Genomic DNA, 18,297 nt, shown 5'->3' with positions numbered 1-18,297 from the left:
TTGAAGAAAGTTGTTGAAAGAGAATGGTACAGCAGTTAAGGATAATGTCAAAACCAAAATCCAATTTTTTAATTATTTTATTCAGCTCAATAATATTCTACTCTGTGTCATTTGAGTTCTTTTCTGTTCTGCATCAGAACTATAGTCTTACTATGCAGAGCCTTTTAAAGATTTCAACAAACTTTATTAAGAAAAAGTTTACAAGAGAAACACTTGAAAATATTATATTAAAAAAATGACACAATCTTAACTCCCTACTGCACATATTATGAGAGAAACTCAAATAAAAAACATAATTGATTCACTTTTCTTGCATAAAATGGACCTGAATAATAAATATCAAAACATCTGTTTAAAAATAATGTGTGCAGGGGTCATGTTGAGGGTATGTTGCCTTGAAGCAACAGTGTGCATCAATGGGAATAAAAGATATCAGTGTTCCCTGATTCCCAGTGTTTCTCGTGACTATGCAACTGTGGAACTGATTTGACGATTGTTGCTTCTAGGCAACAAACATATTTCTGCAAATTTTCATAACAAAAAAAATGTATATTGAACATAAAAAAGAGGTGTAAAAGCACCTACCAAGAGACAGTATGACCGGGAACAAGCTTTTTATTGATGTACTCAAACTGTTCCTTTTATTGTTAACCCTGTCATTGTCTTTAAATATGGATATTCTTATTGTAAAGTGAGGAAAATATGGGTTCGTTGCCCTGAGGCAACATTGTGCAATAGAAGGTTAAAAAGGGCAGCATGACAATTGAAAACGTGGTAGTTTACATTCACTTTCCACAGAAGGTTTAATACTTGTTAGGCAGCTCTAACTAAACATAGATATCTGAATTACTTGAAGCTTATAAAAGACAGTCAAAGGGCAAATTCTTAACTATGTTGCAGTTTTACATCCTTCAATAAAGCCTTATATTTTTTGAGGAGCCTCTTAGACATACTGTTCAGTCTAGCCCTAGTTAAAAAACCCTTTAATTCAGACACAGCTCCCCCTTGTGGAGAGTTATCAGTCTGCCAAACATAGCTTTATAATAACTGGCATACGCCATATACTTCATTCACACTGCAGGCTAATCGTAATTGATACATTTTCAATAGAGTAAACCATTTTAACTGAGCAATCATGACAGCCCAAGTGTTCAATTGGCACAATAGTTGTTATCTGTTTCCTAGTACTTAATAAAATAACAGGAAGCACACCTAGAATACAAGCCGATGTTTTTTTTAGGTTTTCTGTTCTTTTACTAAGTAAAAAAAAGACAACTTACACTCCTGTGATAGGCCCAAGTTCATCAGCTGGGGCGTGATGGTTGTAATGGAGTTCAGGTTGCCCAAAACATCCTCCAGAGATTTATCTGTTTTGACTGGTGAACTGTTTGAATACTCCTGTTCCTCTTCCCTGTGGATATGGATTAGATTAGAATCAGATCATGATGTTACACAAGGTGGAACGGGGACATCATACATTTGCATTACATAAGTACATAAGACACCCATTCACATCAGGCGTAAAGGGAATGTCACTGATTTTTCAGAATTTCTGCATAAATAAATGGCTAAGATGTAAGCAAAGACATTTTGGTTTTGGTGTGAAACGCTCTGTTATCAAGTCAGAACTGTTCACAGTGGAGGTGATAGGAACCAGACGTCCAAAGCACTTAATGCCTCTAAAAGCTCCTTTACAGAACATTATTACACAATGCTTATAAATATTATTGCTGCCTGATGTCTGAGATGTGGTTTCATGTTAGTTTTGGTGATAGAAGGTTCTGGCCTAAAATATATTTTTTTAAATATCCATTCAATGCGGATTTTGCTGGTTTTGGATAGTAAACAAAATGGCTATATTTGTGTTGTAGACTTGGTGACCCCGGTTTCTTATCACCACCAGTGTGACGAAATCTGTGTTAACAAGTTTCTCTGCAACTACTATTTCACAACACTCTGTTTACATCTTAATGATTGAATTATGCATAAATTCTGAACAATCGGTGGAATTCCCTTTAACACACACCAAGAACAGAGTTCTGCGGACCACATCAAATCCTGCATGTTAAAGTTTCGTAGAAGTTTGTAGATGATTACTCCATTATAACAAACTCAGCCAAAAAGTGTGATCTGAACCAGAGGGCAAAAATCGCTTTTTAAAAATGATTCAGAGTAAACTGCTTGACCATCAGTTAATTATATACAACACTGTTTCATGCTTCCATGCATCAACGTGAAAAACAACTAGTGTGCTTTTCCACAGGCCATGATCCACAAAAGGTTTGGAAAGTGCTCATTTTTTAAAACTGGAAGGCTTGTTTTAAAGGTAGTTCTTACTTACATAAAGCAACATGCTTATTAAAGCAAAAACAATAAAACGATTATTCCATGAACAGGACAATGTGTTAAACACTGTCGACATTAATCTGATGGTACATGATCTGAAGTGTTCAACTATGTTCACACTTTTCTTCTTGAAATTATTTGAATGTTTTTTTAATCCACTGAACCCTAAACTCACAATTGTTTATTGTTCAACCCTTAAAAATTATAGTAAATATTATATATGAATTAAAAAGGTGAATAATAAAGACGCATCTATATACAACACCTATATATTATTCAGTAACTGCTACAAAATGTGCGTTATGTAATGATAACAGGGAGATACTAAAGTGTGGGCACACATATTTGACTGCAGCTGATGTGGCAGATGGAGGTCAAGCTGAGCTTTAAAATGGCTTCAACCCCTTTTGTGCAATGATTCCAGCAAGCAAGCATATTTCCTCATTTCATACCTGGAAGAAATTTAGTTATCACAGGCATAAAATTATATCTTAGTCTTAGTCTTGCAAGCCTCCTGACTACCATCTTCTTCTTCTTCTTTCGGCTGCTCCCTTTAGGGGTCGCCACAGCGGATCATCTGCCTCCATCTTGCCCTAACCACTGCCTCCTCTACTTTTACACCAACCATCTCCATGTCCACCTTCACTACATCCATAAACCTTCTCGTTCATAACATCATAACTACATCAAAACCTTCTGGCAGCTCCATCTACAACATTCTTTGACCAATATATCCACTATTCCTCCTCAACACATGTCCAAACCATCTCAACCTGGCCTCTCTGGCTTTATCTCCAAACTGCTCCACCTTCACTGTCCCTCTGATCTGCTCATTTCTAATCTTGTCCATCCTTGTCACTCCCAACGAAAATCTCAGCATCTTCATCTCCGCTACCTCCAGCTCAGCCTCCTGTCTTTTAGACAGAGCCACAGTCTCCAAACCATACATCATAGCAGGACCCACTACTGTCTTGTAAACCTTCCCTTTCACTCTTGCTGCTATCCTTCTGTCACACATCAGCCCTGACACCCGTCTCCACCCACTCCATCCTGCCTGCACCCTCTTCTTCACCTCCTGACTATCATCTGAAGAGAGACAATCTGGTGTCTTTTGTTGACAAGAAAAAGCCAATCGTCTGACCACAAACCAGTGGTGGTCCTAAGATTGGGCCCACCTATTTTTATCACTGTCCCAACTGTTTAACTTTACTTTCAAAATTAAAATTGTATCAGAAATTGATGGAATGAAAACGTACTTGAAATTACGTACTTGAAATTTACGAAAAACGTAAACACACAACATACTTGAAATTATATACTTCAACCAAATATGACAGTGAGGCGTTTTCTCAGTGCCGCTACCTCCTGAGCCACAAACACTTTCTCACGTCCAGCTACAATTTTTGCTGCTGAATTTATGCCCCTCTCATGTCTTTATGAGAGGTTTATGAGATTATGAGGTTGAGTTTATCGAGTTCCACATTTCAGTGATACTGTGATCATTTTAAAGACAAATGTAAACTGGAAGGGCATAAATATTGCCTTGTTAAAGCATGAAAGCAGGTAAGCTCACAATACAGTATTAGATAAATACAAATAAGAAACTGGATTGGTTCTTTGTGTACATTTACAGCATTTGGCTGATACTCCTATCCAGACACTACAATTTGATCAGTTTACCCAGGTAGGCAAAGGTAGTGTTGGGAGTCTTGCCCAAGGACTCTTATTGGTATAGTGTAGCGTGTTTACCCAAGCACAGGATTGAATCCCAGTCTACAGCATAGAAGGCAGAGGTGTTATCCACTACACTATTCAACCACATTTGTGGGTATAGCATCTGGGGATGGCAGCTAAACGCTGGTACCTTTTGGAGGCTTCGTTCCTCTGGATGCGCGGTGGGCTGTATACAGTGTCTATTGTATCTTTGTTGGGAACTGGTGTATTGAGGAACCTGTACAGGCTGCAGCTGCTGTCCTCAAACTTGCCCTGCCTCTTCTCCTTCCCAAACACTTTAGTGTCCACCGCCTCAAACACCCGCGAGTCCATAAGGGCCTGACAGAGGCGCACAGCTTTGGAACGAGGAACCTCCTCATCTCCACAGAATTTGTTCTGGATGATGTGGGCCAGCACCACGTCCACCGCCTCCGAGCCCAGGAAGCAGTCATGGTAGGACTTGAGGTTGTGCCGTCGTCTCTTCACCTCCACCTGCGTCTGGAGGTTGTTGATGATGCTGCTCCAGATAAAGGTGGCCCGGAATGGCTTCCCAGCCATACCGTTATCTAATTTAGAGAAGGAGAGAGGGGAAGATGAGGTGTGGGTGACTGCTGGACTTGAAAAAAGACAAAACTTTAATTAAAATGGACTGCATCCCATTATTTCCCCATTTGTTGTACTCCAATTTCTTTTTTTAATACAGCCACAGCTCAGGGCAAAATCAGGTTCACACAATTTACCTCTTACCTCAAATGTAGTTGATCAGCCAAGACATGATTGCTGAAGCTTACTTTTTTTGTGTTTTGCACAGGGGCTACAACATAATCTTACTAACCATTCATTTAACCGATTTTTACAGATTTATAGATTTTACTGCAGCCAACCTCAGACAAAGGCCCAATCCCATTTCATTCCTTGCCCCTACCATTTGCCCTTAGCCCTCTGTTTTGTGAGTTTACGTCTAGGGGTAGGGTGTCCCGATTGTTGTTGAGATAGAGGGGTAGGGCGTTAGGACGTGTTAGGACTACATGACCCTCCAAACAGAGGTTTTTCAGATACTTGCTCCAAACGGACTGTTGTGAAAAAAAAAAAATCACTAATAGCATGCTAATGTCTCAGTAGCTAGCAAACTTACATTCCACCTTAAATACTCGGCGGTTCTGACACCTGAAACCCCAGAATGTAACTGCTGCACCATTTAAGGTGGAACGGGGAAATTTGAAAAAGAAGCTGGCGAATATCTGACATCAGCTTCGTGTCACTGAACAATTAGCGGTGTGCAATAATAAATAATTGCCCCCCTCTTTGAAGGCGCATGATGCCCTAAATGTAACTAAAGCCCAGCAGTGAGGAGCTGAACTTACCCCTCCTCTGCTGTCACTGCAGATGGACAGGGTCGCCTACAGAGCAGCGCTAGTAGCTGTTAATGAAGTGATGCTCTTTTTATTTGAAGCTTCCATTTCATAGAGGAAGATTTCAACCACTACCCCTGTAACTCAGTTCCAAGGGGTTAGGGTGACCCTCGAAAACAAGTGGTAGGGGTAAAAAGAAGAAATGGGATGGGGCCAAAGTCTAGACTTCTACAAATCGGTCAGAGAGTCTGGAGTGTTTTTTCGCTTAACGTGGCCTACTTTGACAAGAATGGGCTGTTTGGCTAGCATGCAATATAACCAACCACAGGCTGTTGTTTCTGCATTCCATGTAGGGAATGACAAATTTTAAAATGGAGCTACAATAGCGGAGTGCAAATATGTCAGCAAATATGTGAGCATATCTAGCTTCAAAATGCTTCAAAGAAAACTTGAATGACCTTTTTCTGCAGGCCCCCTAGTGGCCATTTCACTGGTGGCTATGTTTATCAATATAATCAAACAAAATATTTTCCCAGTAATTCTGTTATCTATAGTTACAGTGAACTAGGACTGGCTCTCAGTGTGAGAAATGTTGCTGAGCTGCTATGAGCAAAGAGGTGTAGATACACTCACTGGGCACTTTATTAGGTACACCTTACTAGTAAAAGGTTGGACCCCCTTTTGCCTTCTGAACTGCCTTAATTCTTCATGTCATACTTTCAACAAGGTGTTGGAAACATTCCTCAGAGATTTGGTTGGTTATGTGAGTTACTGTTGCCTTTCCATCATCTCGAACCAGTCTGCCCATTCTCCTCTGACCTCTCACATCAACAAGGTATTTTCGTCCACACAACTGCCGCTCAATGGATATTTTCTCTTTTTTGGACCGTTCTCTGTAAATCCTAGAGATGGCTGTGCGTGAAAATCCCAGTAGATCAGCAGTTTCTGACACCAACAACCACGCCACGTTCAAAGTCACTTAAATCCCCTTTCTTCCCCATTCTGATGCTCGGTTTGCACTTCAGCAAGTTGTCTTGACCACCTCTACATGCCTAAATGCAGCCATGTGATTGGCTGATTAGCTATTTCTGTTAACAAGCAATTGAACCTAATAAAGTGCCCAGTAAACACTTTTATAAATATCTGTAAACCCTTACCATCTAAATATATTCCAACAACATTACTGAAAAAATTGCATAGATTAACTGAGGCACCTCAAAAGCAGGCAGAAACAGCATTTTATTTTTATCTCACATTTATTTTTTTGCGAATGTCGGATGAACAAAGTAAGAATTTCACTGCACAGCGTAACCGCCTGCTTTACTGCGCACACGACAACAAAACTCTTGAATCCTGAATCTTACATTTTTTATGGTGACTTTGAAAAGGGGTTAAAGATTCACGTTTTCAATCCATCACTACACCATCATGGTACGCATGGCAGGTGATTACAAAACTCAGCTCCCCATTCTGAATACATCTGAAAACAATCGCAGATGTGGTTAAATCAGCGCACAACAGAAATAAGACCTGAGGCAGAAAATCAATGTTACTTGTACTCTGTGATACTAATCTGGGCGCTTCTAGTCTCAGTCTCTACATTACATACACAGCACTAGCACCAACAGATATCACACACCGGCATCAGGCCAGAACCGATATTACTGCATCCCTATAAAAATGGACAACATTCAGGCCTCAGCTTGTCTGCTACTATTGTTTTTAGCTTGGTGTTGCACCTTTTGTCCATTTTTATAGAGAACACTACGTTAGAAGCCACTTATGCAAGTCTGTTAGGGGCTATTTAACAGCTCCACAAGCTTTGAGGCAAATGTGTGATGACTTAGGTCTGCAGTTAGCACAATACTAATTGGTGAGGTATGAGCTTATAGTGCTTGACAGCTGCATTAGCCTCGTAGCTCCAGTACAAAACTAAAGAAGTAAACTTCAGACACCAAAGATGTCCACGCTGATTGACTACACTTGGGTTAAGTGGGAAACTTATGTAAATGGCAAAAAATTGACTTTTTTGCCAAAATATCACACTGAAAAATATCTCTAATAAACGCAACAATGGGTAAAGTCAAGAAAAGGAAGGCTCCTTAGAGAACTGGAAATGGCCCGTCAGCATTCCTTGTTTATTTGACGTCTCATTCAGCTCTTTAATCATCAGTTTGACATGTAGTGTATGAAGTTTCCCATGTTTTATGCCCAAGAGTGCAGTCCTAGAATACAGAGAGCTTTAAGAGAGTTCAGGCTCCAGTATAAAGAGCATCTCTGGCCAAAGTCAATATGAAGTGAGCTTTGTAAATCACACCAGCGGGAATAATCATTTCTCACAAACTGTACTTCCTCTCCGGGCACCACATCCAGCTCTGAAGCAGCGATGAAGGTGTGTGTGGTTCCTCAAGGATCTCCCACCCTGATCTTTAGTGAGAAGAGCCAGAATTCCACACCAAGACCATTTAGCACATGCATATTTAATTATCTCAGACCACCCCTCCCATACTACGCCTACTCATCAGTGGAAGCCAACCAATCTGAATAGACAATTGTTGGCTGCGAGATAAAGGATTTTTTTCACATCACTAGTGCACATGGAAAAGATAAGTGGACTGGATCGATGTCTGGCACACGTGGCAACGTAGAGAATGAATGGTAACATTTGACTTGAATTCTGCTATGTCACACTGACATAAGCATGTCGTAACAGATGTCATATGTTGTTATGACAGTTTAATTATCTTAAATCTCTTCGATATTTCTAGGAATTCTCATTTTAAGATTGCTGTAAGCTTGATAGAAGAAGATTTCACTTATTTTAGTACGTCAAATGATCTGACTATATTGGCAGATTTGTTTTTGCAAGACCTTTTGCTTGATATCAGCCAAATTAGTGGCAATTTTCATGGCAATTCATGACAGCATGTAACATCTGCCATGACATGTTTATGGAATGCTTATGTCCAGCTGGTTAAGTAAAATGTTACCAATGAATATTAACCTCTTATTCCAAAGGGTATGTTTTGGTTTGTCCATCTGAATTTACATGACCAAATCATAAGGCAAATTATTCAGTAACTGCATGAACAAATGTAAATTTTTATTTTATTGATTTATTATAAAAGTTCCCCTCAAATTAACAGAACACGTGTTTTATGATCTACACGTATCGCTATATGCTTACAGTATAATGTTTACAGAGCAGATCACTGAAGAGACGCCGTCTGTTTATAGTTTATAGCCCAGATTTGTGGGAAAACGACTTTCAGTAGAAAAACAAACTGAGTTCAGCTTCTTTTATTCTAAGGGTTTAAAATGACATCACCATCTATTTGACTGGAAAGAAGAGTTACAGCCTCATACGACACCCAGCTTCTGAATGTAGCTTATGAAATATGAAAGGTATGAAGAATATGACGAAGTGTGTTTTGGAACTTGGTCTCAAGGAGTTGAAGAGGTTAAAGAATTGGCCCAAATCTGATTTTGGATTAGTCCTGGTTTAATCACTAAAACAAACCGAAAAAGTCATCAGTGTACTTTACAGAATGTAAATCGAAGCTAAACACAATCTGTCTGGGCTGGAACGGCTCGAGTGCTTGCCTTAGAATGAACTTTCTCCAAAGTAAGTGAAGCTCCAGCCGACGGAATCAGATTCGTCACTGATTGGAGGTCTAATCAGATGGTGTAGTAGCTGATAGAGTTGCTTCCTTGTTGCTGCCTGATAAAGTAACGGCAATATGCAGCTCAATATGAAGTGAGCTTTGTAAATCACACCAGACTGTACAAACTGTACTTCCTCTCCGGGAACCAAGTCCAGCTCTAAAGCAGTGACGAAGGTTTGTGTAGTTCCTCAGGGATCTCCCACCCTGGCCTTTAGTATGAAGAGCCAGACTCCCACACCAGACGGCTTTTAACACATTCAGGTTTAATTATCTCAAAGCAGGTCCAGTGATAGTTTGCATATCGCTGAACAGTTGCATAACACCAACACGTTGGCCCAAATGACACAGATAACGCAGATATTTCAGAGGAGGTGAGCGGCCAAGTGCATTTAACAGTTTATAAAATCAAAGTCAATGATTTTAAACACCTTTTTAACACATTAACAAAGAGAAACTAATACAATTTCCACCACAGGACAACACACACTAACTAATCCAGGAGGAGATACAGAAGCATTCGGATCAGAACCGGTCAGCTAGGTCCAGCTTCTTTCCCTCCACCATCACCCTGCTGAACTCCACACCACTCCACTAATACTCCTACTTGTATGTTGCACACAATATTTATTTATTATTTTTTATCCTTTGCATTTACATACAACAGACTGTTCACTGTATATAGTATACAACCCATAACTGCTTACTCTAACAGTACATAACATACTGTATATATTATGCTTATAGTATATATCGCTGCTGTCAGAAGAAACCTTTTTCAGTTTTTGACATAATTTCGAAGGACCTGTTGCCCTTTACATTGTCTGTAAATTTCATGATGAATGGAGCGAAAGAAACAGCCTAAAATGACTTGGGAAGATGTGTCTGATTCCTCTGACTTGCATTAAAACTAAAGTGTTTTTTTTTCTTTCTCCTGTAAAGTTATAATTTTGGAGATACAAGGTTTTCTTCCGACAACAGCGATATGTATATGTATTTTATTTATTTATGTATATATGTATGTATATATATATATATATATATATATATATATATATATATATACATATATATATATATATATATATACACATATACATATATATATCTCATGTTCATAGATATAGTTGTAATTGTGTATATATTGTTCACATAGTTCTATATTTCATACATGTTATATGTATGCCTGTTGTTTATTTATCTATCTATCTATCTATCTATCTATCTATCTATCTATCTATCTATCTATCTATCTATCTATCTATCTATCTATCTATCTATCGGCATGGTTTAATTAGAGACACACCGAAACCACTTTTCCCCTTCCAATACTGAGTACTGACACCAATAATCTTAATTTACATCCATTCGTCACTGTGTTTGCACACTGTGAAACTAGACCTCTGCATTTAACCCATCCATGCAGTGAAACACCCTAGTGAACACTAGTGAACACACATATTAGGGGGCAGCACATTTGCTTGGAGCGGTGGGCAGCCCTATCCACGGCACCCATGGAGCAATTGGGGGTTAGGTTGCTCAAGGGCACTTCAGTCATGGACCGTCAGCCAAGGGGATCAAACCGGCAACCTTCCAGTCAAGGGGCCGGTTCCCTAACCTCCAGCCCATGACTGCCCCCTAGCTCTATCTAATCCAACTCACCTATAAGTCCTGATATTTATATAATTACATTTTCAAATATTTTGGTAAAATCTATGTTCTGCGCCACAAAAAAAACACACTCTGCTTGGCTAGATGGCATTTACTTGTTGGATGTCGCATTAATTAGATGCTTAAGAAGACTTAGTTTCATTTATTTACTACAAAGTATATATATTTAGTATTTATTATTATATGACTAGTATTAGGAACCATGTTTTAACAACTTATGTAAATGTTAAATGTCTTTATTGTGTAAAACTTAAAACAGAGCTGAACAGTAAACAGATAAAGCTGTAATGTTTACACATCAGCACACAGCAGATTCTCAGGTTTAAAAAAAACAGAGCTGAATGTTGTTTCACATCCAAATTTCTCAAGCCGTTTCTCTCATGTGTGCATCGGTTCAGTAAACTTTATGGTCATTTACACTGTCAGTATTCATGACTTTACAGATTCTACCGTCAGCATTTTTACTGCTGCTGGTCATTAAGTTCTCTCTGCTGACAAGCATGCAGAAACTGCTTTGTGGTGTCAGTCATAGGTATCACTTTTCCCATCACCCACAGCAATACTGCGTTTATGTGCGAGCGTCGGCACCAATACCAACACAGTATCGTTACAACATCAGTTTTAATATATGTTGAGTTCAAACAGTGGCAAACACTGTTGACTGGATATTTTTGGCTGGTGGATTACTCTGAAATAGTTTAATATCCTCACCTGCTAACTAAGTTAAACTACCAACCTGAGAGGGCGAAGGCCAGCATGTGCATGAAGCACTAGCTTTAAAATAAATAAATAAATAAATAAAAGATTAATTATGGGCAGTCGTGGGCTGGAGGTTAGGGAACTGGCCCTGTGACCGGAAGGTTGCTGGTTCGATCCCCAGGGCTGACAGTCCATGACTGAGGTGTCCTTGAGCAAGACACCTAACCCCCAACTGCTCACCTGGCGCTGTGGATAGGGGAGCCCACCGTTCTGGGCAAGTGTGCTCACTGCCCCCTAGTGTGTATGTGGTGTTTCACTTCACGGATGGGTTAAATGCGGAGGTGAAATTTCCCCCCGTTTGTGGGATTAAAAAGTGTCACTTATATAACACACCATCACTGAACAGCTCAACACGCTTGGAGGAGAACACTCACTGCCAATTTAGTTAAGTCAGCTAACAGACACCCATGTGGACTAGCATCATGCTGAGTGGTGGTGAGAGACAGAGAACTCCTGGAATTCAACATACGGATGGCTGTGGCATCAAACCCACAACGTACTGACGATATTGTGCCACTTAAGAGCCTCGCAGTGACCATTTTGCTCTTGGTCGTCAAGCATCGTCTGTAATCTCTAATAGTAAAAAAATACAGATGATTTACTTTAAATGTTTTAAAACCTATTTTAAGGTTTTGTAAGACTTATAAGGATGAGCCTAAATCTTGCCAGGCCTATTAGTAGCCTTCAACTCTCCCACCACCAAACATTCTTTGGAATGAACGAAACTCTCTGGCCACACACCAGCAAAGCCAAACCAAGTCATATCTACTTACAGAGCTCATTTAAAACAACAGACGTTGACCAAAGTGATGTGCAATCCAATAAAACAGTTCAGTGCTAAAAGAGAAATCGGTCAGAGAATAAATGCAAGGAAACATTCACTCATACTGGATTATACTCTGCACCACACTTTGTCCTATGACTTTAACATTATTGCCACCTTGGTTTCAATTGTATCACTGTGTGCAGTAACTGTTTGCTTATTATCTGTTGCACTGGGGCAAAAAAACACACAGATTTCATCCACTTATATACTTGTATATGAGCTGAATGACAACTGACTCACAGCATAACATCTCAGCCGATATTCGGGGCATATTTTGGTATCATTATTTGTTATAGAGTATGGTGTGGTAAATGACTGGCAACGCTTTGTTTTAAGCATCTTCTTCACTGTTGCCCCCTGGACCAGCTTCAGGTGGGAATACCCAGTAGCAACACAGGCCGTTGTGTTTGCCCAACATTCAAGCAAATAATCACTGAGGGATTTGCGTGAAGCATGATCTGGTTACCATTATGACCCAAGCTAGACACTGTGACAGGGACATTAAGCGCTTTCCTATAATTAATCCCTATCAATAGTGCGACGGTGATGATTGGCAAGCAAATTATCCCAAGAAACAGCCTCAAAAACCAGGAGATCTTCAAGCTCAGACAGGTCTAACCGACTTAGCCTCAGGTGAACGCTAACAGAGGGTCCGACTATTTGAATTTGAGCACACGTTTGGAGTGGGTTGAGTCAGTCGGTGGAAATTTTCAATGTCTATGCCAACTTAATTGATAAAAACAGCACAACACCAACACAACTAGAAGTGCAGTCACAGACTACAAGGCAAGCTGCGTTCTCAAACACTGTAAACATGATTTTTATATAACTTTAAAAAACTACACCTGGCAACCTTGAATTCAATAAATAAGCTGTAAACAAATGACACGACGAGTATATAAGTTTGGGATCATGCATAGTCATATATTAACACAGTCATGTTATACAATAATAACTTACAGTTTAGGCTAAATGTGATGAAATAAGAGTGCAACATATGCACAAATGAAAGTATGTTGGGAGCAACAAGAAGTTATGACAAACACATGTTATTAAGCAATAAGCTGCAGTTATTTGTTAGATTTCCTCACAACTTTTCAAAAATAATCCGGATATATTCTTAACAGATTTCTCAGTTATTATGGAATCAGCTTCCATAATATAGGACTATTAGTATCAGCAGTATGTGCACAAAAAAGGGTTTTATATGAGCAAAACCAGTGGTTACAAACGTTTAAAGGTAGTGTAACTCACTATTAGAAGTTCAATGAAGTCAGCATCTTAAGGCATTCAGGTTATGGACTTTCTTAAGTCTGAACAACAGAACCTTTTAAAGCGCAGACAACTCTAAATTTCGTCTTTGTGAGGTTATTAACCTAGGATTATCTTCAACTAACCTCTTTTCTTTGAAAAACAAAAGCTGAGAGACCCATAAAAACATGCATACGTCCCTACAGCAACCTGAGAACTTTTGGTGTCCACAAAGTGTCAAATACAAACACCCCCACACACAAATTCCATCAGTTGTCTCCTTTTAAACGCATTCAAAGGCTCCTCCTGCTTGTTTTACTCACCACATGAGGACACAAGTCAGTTCTTTAGCAGTGTTTAGTTTCCAAAGCTAAGGGAAAACTGAAGAAGGCTGAGGAGGAAGATGCATTACCTGGAGGTCGGTGCATGTCAGGATCGCCTCCAAACTTACTGAAGTGATTCAGCAGCAGAATTAAAATAACTCGACGTCGACTCGGATCACCGCATCGTCTCCTTGTAGCTGTGTGCTCCGAGTGGCATGAGCCTCCAGCGCCAAGCTCAGCTAAATCCGCCTCCACCCGCTCTGCTCTCCCGTCTCAGCTCCTGCTACTGGGGCGTGAAGAGGCAGAAAACCGCGCAGTTTTTTCCCCACCTGTATTCAGACGAAACCCCGCCCTCCTGCGCTATGATTGGCTGGCAGCTAACACTCAGCGCCCCTCAGCTCTCCCATCACCATGACAACCATTGAAACCGTGAAGCTAACGCCGTCTAAAAACACTGAAAACAGAACCTAACATTAAAGCTTTTAGCAGTTTATACTTACATTAACTTCCACACAACGACGATAACGAGACAATTCCCCGTTTTTGCCACCTAATAAAGAAGCTGTGGTTTTATATAAGAGCGTAAACGGCAAAATAGTTCAAAATATATCGCTAATAGAGTCTGACTGTCATGTGCAGGCACCAAACTCAGCTATTTCTTACACCACTGAAGAACAAATAGCACGAATTTAGGTTACAATTCATACTTTACAAAAAACATTTAGTTAGCACGTATTTAACGTACATAATATATATCAACAAAGACGAAAACCTACCAGCCAATCAGAGCGCAGGAGGCGGGGGTTGCCTGAATACAAGTGGGAAAACAAATCCCGCCTGTTGTCTGTCACTCTCACACTCCCACTTGAAGCAGTTTACTACCGGTAAATCTTCATTAGCATAACAATGTCCGAGTTAAGCAATGAGCCGTCGAAACGTCTTTTATCTGATCTAAAAGAGTTTCAGTTACTCTTAACCGACTTAAAACTAAAGTGGCTGTTGGTAAAAGCAGACACAAACTTCATAGTTTTACTTTTGCCTTGGGTTTCATAAGCACTTGTCTAAATACAAACAAATACAAAAATAGGTTTCACAAGGATATGAAAGCATGTGTTATTACACAGTAATTACATGGACTACAATTCAAACTGACTGAGTTATTCTTCAGTTATAGAAGTGTGTAATAGAGGTCTGCACCTGTGGGCAGGCCCTGGTCATTTGATAGGCTAATTAAACCACCTGAATGCTCTGATAGTTAAAACATCATTTACAGAATCTTACGGTCACCTTCACTCATATGATGTTAGCAGTTTTCTTCTTTGAATGTTGAAACGGCTCAGTGTTTACGTTAAGTGGCCATGCAGGTGATGAGCCTGTTTAACGCTGCCATTTGCTTAAGCACGTGCCATCTGCTCACGCCGTCCACGATGTAAGTCAGCAGAAAGGCTAAGTATGGGCAGTGGAGGATAATAATGGACAGCAGGCCTTTTGGTGTGTGGCTGAAGAACAGCCAGGTTCAAAAACAGCTTCTTCCCACATGCCATAAGAGGGCTGAACTCTAAATAAAACGCTGCTCCAATTATTTTTTGATTACTCCATACCTGGGAGCTCCAGCGCAATACACTCTCTTGTATATATCACTGCTGTCGGAACAAAACCTTGTATCTCCATTTTTGTCGTTTTTCAGTTTTTGACATAATTTGAAAATACCCATAGTCCTATATATTGTGTGTAAATTCCATGATGATTGGACCAAAAGAAATGACCTAAAACTACTTGGGAAAAAGTCTGGTTCCATTGACTTACATTAAAAGTAGAGTATGTTTTTACCTTCTCCTGTAAAGTTACAATTGTGGAGATAAGAGGTTTTGATCCAACAACAGCGACGTACTTATTGAAAATGTATTTATCTGTTGACATACATATAAACATATATATGTAATTTTGTTCTAATGTGCACTGTACAGTGTAAATTTGAATGACAAAGTCAGTCTAAGTCTAAGTCTAAGTCTAAGTCTAAGAAGGACAGGACCAGACCAACGTTACTAAACTCTCCCTGAAATGTTGAGTATCATCGCTGTTAAAAGGCATGCGCTTTATTCCAGGTCATTTTGAAGCCTTTATATTTATCCATTCATCTTGAACTTTCCATACAGTTTAAATGGTTGTTGTGTTCAAATTATGTAAAAAAGAGTAAAAATGTAAGTGGAGCTGCAGTCATACACAAATTTGAGTGACCCTGGTGCTTTAGATTAGAACATTAGATATGTTCTAATTTTTTGTCATAGTACAGTAAGGTAAGCAGATAAAATAAGTGTGTTTTATACTAAAATAATTAGTAAGCATTGTTACTAGTGCATTACTTATTTTATTAACAAATATTAATGCAAATTTTGGTTCAAATGTTTGCTTGTGATTTTAGACACATTTATTTTTAAAAGTGACCCATTATACAAGTTTAAGATTTTTTTTACAGTAAATCTATAAAACTCCTTTGCATACTTTACTATACACATTACTGTTCTATACTATACTATTTCACTATACTGTACTGTACAATATCGTACTTACTATACTGTACTATACAGTACTGTACTTGCTGTGCTGTATTGTACTATACTATATTATACTATACTGTACTATGTTGAGCTTTACTATACTGTACCATACTCTACTGCAATGTACTACACGGTACTATATTGTACTCCACTATACTGTACGATAGCATACTATATACTATACTATACCATATTTCACTATACTGAACTGTACAATATTGTACTTACTATACTGTACTATACTGTACTTTACTTGCTATGCTGTATTGTACTATACTATATTATACTATACTATGTTTACTCCATGATACTGTACCATACTCTACTGAAATATACTACATGGTACTATATTGTACTCCACTATACTATAGCATACTATATACTATATTATATTCTACTATAATTCACTATACTGTACTGTACAATATTGTACTTACTATGCTGTACTATACTGTACTGTACTTGCTATGCTGTATAATACTATACTATACTGTACTAGGTTGTACTCTAATGTACCATACTCTTCTGCAATATACTATATGGTACTATATTGTACTCCCCTATACTATCCTGCAGCATACTATACTATACTGTACTATATTATATTTGTCTATATTTCACTATACTGTACTATACAATATTGTACTTACTATACTGTACTATACTGTACTTGCTATGCTGTATAATACTATACTATACTGTACTATGTTGTACTCTAATGTACCATACTCTTCTGCAATATACTATACTGTACTATATTGTACTCCACTATACTATCCTGCAGCATACTATACTATACTATACTATACTATACTATACTATACTATACTATACTATACTATACTATACTATACATTTCACGTTTGATTCTTGCCACAATTGTATAACACTTTATTTTTATTGAAGATAGAATATAAACTGCAGCAGCTTGTCAGTCATCCAAACAGACCAAATGTATAATGCAGACTGTGCTACAAAAATATAAAAATAATGCATCTACGTTCACTTTATAAGCTGCTCACATTCAGCGCAGAGTTCCCTGGAACACTACAGGCCTCACTGCAGTGTCGAGCATGAACACACATTATCCTTATTTATCCCCAAAGGAGATAACAGGGCTCCACCAGTGAAGACATCCTTGAGCCTCAAGAAGAGGATCAGAGACAGCACCGTCATCAGCCTGGAAGTGTTTGTGTTTAGGGTAAAGAGTAAAGCAGAAGGGGGGGTTGAAATCAGTTGGGCTGGGGGAGGGGCGGGAGCCAGTTTCAGAATCCTCTGAGATTCCTCCTTCTCCACAAAGCGCTTTGTGGCAGATTTTGAGGAAAGCGAGGAGACACAGAGGGAATTAGCCTTTCAATGCTGCACCACAGGGGCCCACATTCACGGCCCACCGCCGGTCAGAAACCCTCACACTCCAACTCATTCAGTGCTCTTCTGTGCTGAACATGAGCAGCATCCTGCAAAATTACTGTAGAAAGTCTCCAGAGTTCAGAGCTTTGTACTGTTAAAACTTGTTTAAATACAGCGCGTCTCTCACTGACAGCATTTATAGTACATGTGTATGTTCTGTACGTAACACATACACACCCATCAGGCATAAGATTATGACCTTGTTTCTACGCTCATTGTCCACTTTATCAGCTCCACTTACTGTATAGCTGCACTTTGTAGTTCTACAGTTACAGACTGTAATCCATCTGTTTCTCTGATACTTTGTTAGCCCCCTTTTACCCTGTTCTTCAGTGGTCAGGACCCCCATGGACCCTCACAGAGCAGGTACTATTTGTTTGTGGATCATCCTCAGCACTGCAGTTACCCTAATGTGGTGGTGGTTTG

At 39.1% G+C, this 18,297-nt stretch overlaps 1 protein-coding gene across 3 annotated transcripts in view; it reads right to left on the bottom strand.

Moving 5' to 3' along the window:
- depdc7a (DEP domain containing 7, paralog a) overlaps positions 1-18,297 on the bottom strand; it is a 30,506-nt gene that overhangs the window by 9,615 nt on the left and 2,594 nt on the right. For 2 of the 3 annotated variants that reach the window (XM_017708001.2, XM_017708000.2), the window contains exons 2-3: positions 4,211-4,625; positions 1,281-1,411 (exon numbers count right to left, since the gene is read on the bottom strand). In XM_017708001.2, coding sequence (XP_017563490.1) covers positions 1,281-1,411; positions 4,211-4,617 — 538 coding nt within the window. In that variant the 5' untranslated portion in view covers positions 4,618-4,625. Of the gene's footprint in view, positions 1-1,280; positions 1,412-4,210; positions 4,626-13,992; positions 14,190-18,297 lie in introns of those variants that run through there. The other variant, XM_017707999.2, reaches the window with a different exon arrangement.

Source organism: Pygocentrus nattereri, chromosome 7 (assembly GCF_015220715.1).
Source record: "Pygocentrus nattereri isolate fPygNat1 chromosome 7, fPygNat1.pri, whole genome shotgun sequence".
In the NCBI taxonomy this organism is placed as follows: domain Eukaryota; kingdom Metazoa; phylum Chordata; class Actinopteri; order Characiformes; family Serrasalmidae; genus Pygocentrus; species Pygocentrus nattereri.
Note: the sequence above shows the minus strand (reverse complement) of the source record. Positions and strands in the feature narration are given on the sequence as shown.